The sequence below is a fragment of the Hyla sarda genome, chromosome 1 (assembly GCF_029499605.1).
Source record: "Hyla sarda isolate aHylSar1 chromosome 1, aHylSar1.hap1, whole genome shotgun sequence".
Taxonomy (NCBI): Eukaryota; Metazoa; Chordata; class Amphibia; order Anura; family Hylidae; genus Hyla; species Hyla sarda.
The window spans coordinates 438,767,955-438,777,570 of record NC_079189.1 but is presented as its reverse complement, the minus strand read 5'-3'; the positions used below and the strand labels follow the sequence as shown (position 1 = coordinate 438,777,570).

The window sequence follows — 9,616 nt, the reverse complement described above, 5'->3', positions numbered from 1 at the left end:
GACGGGGGGGGGGGGGAGTTTGGGGCTTTTGCTGGTGAAGATGTCACTCTAACTCTACAAGTGATTTACGGGGGGGTGAAGATCTCACTCTCTAACTCTACAAGTGATTCCCGGGGGGGGGGTCTGCTGGCAGACGTGGTGTCACCCCTCCAGGCTGTTGTCACCCGGTGCGGCCCGCACCCCGGTCACAACTCCACTGAGTAATGGCAGCCACTGGTTACTGGTCCGGACCACTTTAAAAAAAATGGTAGACTCACGTCACTGCAGGAGCGGAGCAGGAGGACAGCAAAGGGGAGGCGCGGGCACTGGGCTGCTGTGGGCAGTAACTACCATTAGCTTTGTTGTTCCACTGCCCCTGCAGACTGGTGACCTACTGCTATGAGCCATAACAATAGGTCCCCAGACCAGCCAGACCAGAGGAGCATTGGAGCACCAAAGCAGGACAGTGTGGCGGCCTTCAACTACATATGGGGGCAGTTTGGGGGCCTACATCTATATGTGGGGGCACAGAGGGGGCCTAACAACTTTATGGGGATGCAAAGCGGGTATTATTACTGTGTGTGACAATAAACATGGGGAGTGTGTAAATAGGTGGGTATTGTACTGCAGAAAGAAGCCTAAATGTTTTATTGGCTGGTTCTGTGGAGAAATCTTGTATAGGAGAAATCTTAATGGTGGTCATGCCAGATAGTGAAGAAAAGAAAAGTAAACAACTCCGGTTAGAGAAGGCTTCACCTGTAAATCGGGGGACTGAGGAAATAGGGAGAGGAACAGGGGTCCTGTTATAGAGGAAAGTAAAGCATATGAATTATACTATAATCATTACAAAATGTCTCTAATATGGGGGTACAATTTTTGGGGGAATGGGCTCTCAAGGGCTAAAAAGTTGAGAACCACTGGTATAGTAGATATGTAGTGATGTAGCATATGTGACATCACCTCTTCTACTTCAGATTATGCAGAAAGACAGTTGTTGGTCTTGTCACAGCTGCAGATTTGTCTCTGTGTATTATGTTACATAAATACTGTAAATCACACTTTTCATTTACAGCAATTGAAGCAGCTTTGGCAGTACGAGAGCATTTACAAAAATATAAACTGAGCGACTCCCTGTTCAGTGTTAGTGTTTACAATGTATTATGTTATATTATGTGAACTTTTTGTGAGTTAACGTAACAAGAACAGAATATGGGCCTTTTGCTTTCCAACTGTTTATTGGAATACTAGTCCAATAACTCCTGCGTCATAACTCTCCAGAAAACTTCCCATTGTTATGCTACACTCCAGCCGTAGTTGTGAGTCATGGAATCCTTAGCCCACACCCTTGTAGACAGTGGGGGACACTTTTATTGTCCTTTTCAAGTGGTGTTGGTGGTTACAGGTCTGTGGTGCAGCTGCACAAGTTGCAAATGTGGCATATCCCCCTGACCCAAGTGGCATGCATGTCTGTGGAAAAAGGGGTGCTGCTGCCAGATACCCTAGATCTTTGCTTCCTGTGTCCTTTAGAATATGACAAATCTTTATTCTTACATGTTAGGTGAAGCTGTGTTCCCACAGACTAAGCCTTGTTTTATATTGTTATTTTTTAATATTTGCAGATAACCTGATAATATTCTGCTGCAGGACATTAGAGATTCTTAGCCCATGACCTATTTATTAAACTTTAAGGCTAAGTTTCTACTTGGTTTTTTGTGCTGCGTCTTTTGGGTTGAAAAAAACGCCTGAAAAAACACCAGTACAATGTCCTGTGTCTGGCGGGTTTTGTGGTGTTTTTTCTTGCGTTTTTTCATTTGTGTGGAAATTGCACCTTGGCATTTTTTTTTAGTACCCAAAATTTGTTGGGTACCAAAAAAAAAAAAAAAAAAAAGATGCAGCAGTGATGGACATTTTTTTATTAAACCAAATTGATATATTTTATAACTAAATTGTTATTATTTTTTAATAAAGTGTGTGTTTCACTTTTTTTCTCTATTTTTTTCATTTTTTAGGTAGTACTACTACTCCCAGAATGGAACATACTGTTTCATGATGAGAGTGGTAGTACCTGTACTATAGACATATCGCCCCGGGTGTCAGTCCTGATACCGATGCGATCGTCCATAATATAGCAGAGATGCGGCTCTATATAGCGCTCACATCTCTGCTCTATACTCCGGTCAGGCTGTTGCTGCTTGGTTGGTATTATGCTGAGAATGAAAATACAGGGAACCCTATGCGTTTTTTTTAACTTAAATAATTTATTTATAAAAATAAAATTAAAAACGCATAGGGTTCCCCGTATTTTCATTCTCAGCACAATACCAACCAAGCAGCAACAGCCTGACATTACCAGGGTGGGCGAGGACCATTGATACTGGCCCTCCCCAGCCTAAATAAGGCCAGCCTGTTACCGCCTAGGCCCAGGTCCGCCATTTTTGACACTCCGGTCCTGTTGGTACCAGCTCTTCCCGGCACCCCTGTGGCAGTGGATACCGGGGTAATAATTGGGGGTTAGCGCTAGCTGTTTTTGGGGCCCTGGCTTAGTAATGGATTCCGTCAATAAGACCGGCTTCCACTACTAGGCCTGAAAATTCAATAAAGAAAAAAAAAAAACACAACACATTGGAAATATTATTTTATTTTAAAAAATACTCCCCCACAGCCCTCGTTAAGCATTTTATTAAAAGAAAAAAATCCAGTTCATCTGCTGTAATCCATCGAATCCTCTGCATATACAGATCTGAAATGAGAAGAAAGAAAAAAAAAAAAACTGGTTAGTACATTTTAACTGCGCTTGGGAGAGCGCCCATAATGCAATGTCTACCCAAACTGGGAGCCTCCAATTGGTGCAGCTACACGGACCCGACGGGGACAGGGAGCGAGGAAGGTAAGTGGACCTCCTGTTTTGTATACACTATATACAGCTATCTATAGATAGCTGTATATACTGTATGCCGCCCAAAGGGCTATAGGAGCAGGGAGTCCTGTCAGTCTGGTGACAGGATTCCGGGCTCCTGTATAGTATATATGGGTACACTATGACCCCCTGTATACTATACGGCCGGATGAGGTGAGTAGTGATGCCGTATATACATCTCTCCTCATCTCCTTACACTCTGTGGACTGGGCGCTCAGCATCCGACCCACAGAGTGGTACCTGAACCCACAGAGTGGTACCTGAACGCAGTGAGAAAACTGCCACAGGGGACAAAACTGGCTATTTTGACACACCAGGAAAAACACCAGAAAAAATGCTAGGAAAACTGCCAAAACGCAGGAAAAATCCGTGGCAGTTTTCCTGGCAGTTTTTCCTGGCATTTTTGCTGGGGGGAAAAACCTCAGTGGAATTCTAGCCTAAAGGATGGTTAAATAGGCATTTTTATTTGACAAACTTTGCATAGATCAATATTACAAGCAAATATAAGAAACTTTGTCATATAGTTACCATAGGCGTGCGCACGGGGTGTGCCAGGTGTGCCCAGGCACACCCTAATCCAGTGGCGTTGCGACCCGAGTGCGGCCCGCACCGGGTGACACCAAGACACTCCGCAGCACCCCCCATCTGTGCCCGACCGTCCTTCACCAGCCCAGACCCCCGCTCCCCCGCTGTGCGGTGCGCCTGTCCGTCAGGCGCACCGCACAGCGCTGCCTCCTACTCCTGTTTGTGCCCCGCCCGCTCCGCTCTGGCTCACCTTCAGTTGGTCCGGTCATGTGACGGCGCGTTCCTGCCGTCACATAACCATCAGGACGTCACGCTGTATTCAAGACCGCCGGCCCCAGAGCGTGACGTGATGGTACGCGGTTCGCAGGATTACTGCGCTGAGTGAGTGAATGTTATTTCAACCTGCCTACTGGGTCTGGGGGGAGGGGGTTAATCTGGGGGGTACTGCATTCCTTCAGGGGGGGAGAGGGGGTTAAACTGGGGGGTACTACCATCCTACTGGGGGGAGGGGGTCATCAGGGGGTACTACCTTCTAACAGGGTGGGGGGATAGGGTTAATCTGGGGGGTACTGCATTCCTACAGGGGGGGGAGAGGGGGTTAAACTGGGGGGTACTACCATCCTACTGGGGGGGAGGGGGTCATCAGGGGGGTACTACCTTCTAACAGGGTGGGGGGATAGGGTTAATCTGGGGGGTACTGCATTCCTACAGGGGGGGGGGAGGGGGTTAATCTGGGGCCCCGAGTAGCCAGGTAGTACCCCCAGATTAACCCCCTCCCCCCAGTAGGATGGTAGTACCCCCAGATTAACCCCCCCCCCCCCCAGTAAGAAGGTAGTACCCTCAAATTAACCCCCTCTTCCTGCCAGTAGGAAGGTAGCACCCCCAGATGCTGGTGGCCTCCATGTCTATTTTGCTTTTGTAGGGAACTGTACTGCACCTAATGTGGCGAATTATACCGCACCTAATGTGGGGGAACATACTGCACCTAATGTGGGAACTATACTGCACCTAATGTGGGGGAACTATACTGCCAACCTAATGTGGGGGAACTATACTGCACCTAATGTGGGGAACTATACTGCCAACCTAATGTGGGGGAACTATACTGCACCTAATGTGGGGAACTATACTGCACCTAATGTGGGGAACTATACTGCACCTAATGTGGGGAACTATACTGCACCTAATGTGGGGAACTATACTGCACCTAATGTGGGGAACTATACTGCCAACCTAATGTGGGGGAACTATACTGCACCTAATGTGGGGAACTATACTGCACCTAATGTGGGGAACTATACTGCACCTAATGTGGGGAACTATACTGCACCTAATGTGGGGGAACTATACTGCACCTAATGTGGGGAACTATACTGCACCTAATGTGGGGAACTATACTGCACCTAATGTGGGGGAACTATACTGCACCTAATGTGGAGGAACTATACTGCCAGCCTAATGTGGGGGAACTGTACTGCACCTAATGTGGGGGAACTGTACTGCACCTAATGTGGGGGAACTGTACTGCACCTAATGTGGGGGAACTGTACTGCACCTAATGTGGGGGAACTGTACTGCACCTAATGTGGGGAACTATACTGCCAACCTAATGTGGGGAAACTGTACTGCACCTAATGTGGGGGAACTGTACTGCCAACCTAATGTGCGGGGACTTATACTGCACCTAATGTAGGGGAACTATACTGCACCTAATGTGGGGAACTATACTGCCAACCTAATGTGGGGAACTATACTGCCAACCTAATGTGGGGGAACTATACTGCACCTAATGTGGGGGTGCAGTACAGTTCCCCCACATTAGGTGCAGTACAGTTCCCCCACATTAGATGGCACCTAATGTGGGGGAACTGAACGGCACCTAATGTGGGGGACTTATACTGCCAACCTAATGTGGTGGGACTTATACTGCACCTAATGTGCGGGAACTGTACTGCACCTAATGTGGGGGAACTATACTGCACCTAATGTGGGGGAACTATACTGCACCTAATGTGGCGGGACTTATACTGTACCTAATGTGGGGGAACTATACTGCACCTAATGTGGGGGAACTATACTAACTGTGTGCGTATATAGATACATATATATATATATATATATATATATATATATATATATATATATGCACGCGCGCGGCGTGAGTTTGTGCTTTAGGGTGCACACCCTAATGCAATAGGCTGCGCACGCCTATGATATTTACAATGTCTTTTTAGACAAAAAAGCTTCTTTCTCCTGCATGAAAATCAGCTCCACTTTATCCTGTGTCTGCAAGACAAGCAACACAAAGCTATGGAGGTGGGAGCTCCGCCCACCCGCTCTGTGAGAACTGCAAATTACACTCCACAGAGCAGAAATCTGCTAAAAATACCATGTACACCTTATACAATGGGCTGAAATACTGCTGCTCCTCTGTGTTAAAGGGGTACTCCGGTGGAAAACTTTTTTTTTTTTAATCAACTGGTGCCAGAAAGTTAAACAGATTTGTAAATTACTTCTATTTAAAAAAATCTTAATCCTTCCAGGACTTATTAGCTGCTGAATACTACAGAACAAATGTTCTTTTTGGAACACAGAGCTCTCTGCTGAATCACAAGCACAGTGCTCTCTGCTAACATCTCTTTCCATTTTAGGAACTGTCCAGAGTAGGGGGAAATCCCCATAGCAAAGATATGCTGCTCTGGACAGTTCCTAAAATGGACAGAGATGTCAGTAGAGAGCACTGTGCTCGTGATGTCAGCAGAGAGCTCTGTGTTCAGAAAAGAAAATAATTTCTTCTGTAGTATTCTGTAGCTAATATATCCTGGAAGGATTAAGATTTTTTTAATAGAAGTAATTTACAAATCTGTTTAACTTTCTGGCACCAGCGGATTTAAAAAAAATAAAAAAGTTTTGCACCGGAGTACCCCTTGGCAGCAAAATATTTCTGTTGGATTTTAACATGGCTTATTTCGCTGCATTTTCTTCTCTGTGGAGGAGGAACAAGCATGTTACCCTCACCAATCTCACACAGGAGCATGCCTGTTGGTTGTCTCTTTAGTTGTCCATCTGGGACCATAAAACAGGAGAGTGTACCTTACATGGTCCTACAAAGATCCATAAGCTGAGTGCACCAATCCTAAAAGGAACAAAGAAGCAGAATGAAAACAAATGTGTTTCTATTTACCGATTGTGACAGACTGAATAAGATGCTAAGGAAGAGTTTCCATTGTCTGTCACATTGTCTGTCACATTGTCTGTCACATTGTCCTTGGTGTAGAGTGCTGCGGTCTCTCCTGCTTCCCATCTAGTAATGTCCTGAGCAGGTGACATGTAGTGTGAGCACTTACTGGAGGACTTACATAACAGGTAGGGCACAGCCCTGGCATTCCCCTGGATTTGGGTGACATGACACCTCCTCCCCCTATTGTGTGCCCCTCTAACAGCCCATGACACATTGTCCAGCTCACTCTCTGCTGTTTTTCTTTGGCATTCTGTTTTCTTTGTACTTTGTCAGGGTCTCCTCATTCCTCCTGCAGCCCCCCTCACCCCCAGCCCTTCCTTCCCACCATTAGTCACTAGTTCATATCCCCCCTCAGCAGTCCCTGGTCATAGCCGGATTGGTTGCCTTAAGATGCCGCAGCCCCTGATTGGCTGGTCGGGCATCCCCGGGGCGAGGCATGTCTGGAGTTGGAGGGCTACTTAATGGGAGCTTGGAGAAGCTGGAGGCTCAGACGCACATTGGCATTGCCTGGCACATCTGGGAGAGTGAGGTCTACAATCCGCTACAAAGCACAGGATGGGCTCTCTGGTTCTGGAGATGATGGGGCTGACCATCGCCGTCGTCGGCTGGGTTGGGGTGATCCTGGCATGTGCTCTGCCCATGTGGGAGGTCTCTGCCCACATCCACAGTAGTATCGTGACCGCTCAGACCCACTGGGAAGGACTGTGGATGAGCTGCGTGATCCAGAGCACCGGGCAGATGCAGTGCAAGGTGTTTGACTCTGTCCTGTCGCTGCCCTCGGTTACACAGGTGGGCAGGGCGCTCTCTGTGGTGGCATCTATCCTGGGCATCATCGCCCTGCTGGTCACTGTAGTCGGAGCCCAGTTTACCGTCTGCTTGAAGGGCAGCAGCCTGAAGAGCCGCTTCGTGTTCGCCGGTGGAGTGATGTACGTCCTGACAGGACTGCTGGTGCTCATCCCGCTCTGCTGGACTGCCAACAAAGTCATCAAGGACTTCTTCGACCCGAACGTGTCCCCCTCCCAGAAGAGGGAGATGGGGGCATCCCTGTATGTTGGCTGGGCCGCCTCTGCCCTCCTATTCCTCGGTGGGGTCCTGATCTGTCTGTCCAGCCGGGGGCAGCTGGCACAGCCGGTGAAGTACTCACCCTCCCGGAGACCGACCTCCAATGGGGACTACGACAAGAAGAACTACGTGTAAGGACCGAGAGGGTGACGGACACTGGTCACTCGGGAGCGGGCACAGCCCTGGCACCTGTAGAGGAAGGGACTCTCCTACAATTTGCCTCCATGGACAGCTGGCCAACCACTAGACTCAGGCTGGTGCATGGGTACAGGTGACCCTCCGTGCCACGGGCATCATCACAGCTAGATGACTGGAAGTGAAGTGTGTATATATATGTAGATATGTATATTCTGTATAGTCTGTGTTATGGCGGTGCCCTCAGTGCCCTCCTCTCTGCACAGCATGGCATCATGACTGGATCTTGTTTTCCTTGCGGGCTATGCCCAGCCCCGGTCTGTGACAGGCACTTAGCGGGTAATCGGATTGAGGAGCTTTGCTTTAGCGCATTACAGTGGGCAGAGGAAGGAGCTGGGTGCCAGGTCATAGAAAGGAAGGGGCCTTGGCATCCCCTGCAGGTTCAGGAGAGGGGGTGGGGGGCTTGTTTCTTTCCTCTCTTATGTATTGATCTTTAGTTTTTTTAGTACTAAATCCCAAAGCAGCTGGTAGGGCTGAGTTCACACTGGTGATAGTGGCATGGCAGAAAAGATGTGGGTTTTGTGGCATAAACTCTTTGCATAGAACACTGTGCCATCTGCTATGGCTGACGTTTTTAGTCACCACAGCTCCTAAAACGCAACCTAAAAATCTAAGTGTAAACTTGGTCTTATGTAACGCTAGAGTTGAGTGTGCCTCCAACTTTTGCAAAACTACAACTCCCAGCATGCCTGATCAGCCATGTTTCCCAATTGGTGTGCCTCCAGCTGTTGCAAAACTACAACTCCCAGCATGCTTGATCAGCCATGTTTCCCAACTAGTGTGCCACCAGCTGTTGCAAAACTACAACTCCCAGCATGCCTGATCAGCCATGTTTCCCAACTGGTGTGCCTCCAGCTGTTGCAAAACTACAACTCCCAGCATGCCTGATCAGCCATGTTTCCCAACTGGTGTGCCTCCAGCTGTTGCAAAACTACAACTCCAGCATGCCCGGACAGCCTTTGGCTGTCCGGGCATGCTGGGAGTTGTAGTTTTGCAACAGCTGGAGGCACACTGGTCGGGAAAGACTGATCCAGTGTTTTTTGCAGAGTGGAAACTCTCCAGTTGATGCTTCCTGTTACTGGAAAAGTTGGGTGAACAGCAGGTGTCACTACAATTGGGGGAGGAAAGTTGCCCTACAGAAAGTCACCATGTACCCCAAACCTGTACTCTTGCCCCCATACATGTACTGATGTGGGGATGTCATTGATACAAGTATAGCCAATAATTTAACCCTACACTCACCAGAACATAACTTAATAACATTGTATCCATAGAAGCGGAATGTTTTGGAAAGCAAGGATAAATACAAGTCCCCGTCATGGCAATGCGCCTCATCAGTGTCTTCCGAAACTCTAGTTTTCTCTCTATGAAAAGTGTTTTACATTTGTTGTAATTCTGTGATTGAGAATTCATTTTATTTAAATGTATGTATTTTTCAAAAAAATAAAATAAAAAATTCCGGATAAATAAATGATTTTTTAAGAAAAACAATGCATTTGGTTTTTTATTTTATTTATGACATATTAATATGATTTACTATTCTATATCATAGAGATATTAGTTGCTAGTTCAAGTTAGGGTCACACGTGCTGTATTTAGCTGCTTCGTATTTTCCTACCCATTGAAGTCAATGGGTAGGAAAATCAGCGACGTATTTTGCTACCTATTGACTTCAATGGATAGGAGAATTAGCTGCA

The 9,616-nt window shown here is 47.3% G+C and overlaps 1 protein-coding gene across 1 annotated transcript; it reads left to right on the top strand.

Annotated features, from left to right (window-relative positions):
- The first annotated feature begins 7,131 nt into the window (after positions 1-7,131).
- Positions 7,132-9,402, top strand: CLDN5 (claudin 5). The gene has a single exon (XM_056532250.1). It carries the CDS (start codon positions 7,218-7,220, stop codon positions 7,857-7,859), a length of 642 nt encoding a protein of 213 aa, XP_056388225.1. The 5' UTR covers positions 7,132-7,217; the 3' UTR covers positions 7,860-9,402.
- The last annotated feature ends 214 nt before the right edge of the window (positions 9,403-9,616 follow it).

Coding starts and splice junctions, on each gene's coding strand:
- CLDN5 (XM_056532250.1), top strand. CDS start 7,218: ATGGGCTCTCTGGTTCTGGAGATGATGGGGCTGACCATCGCCGTCGTC.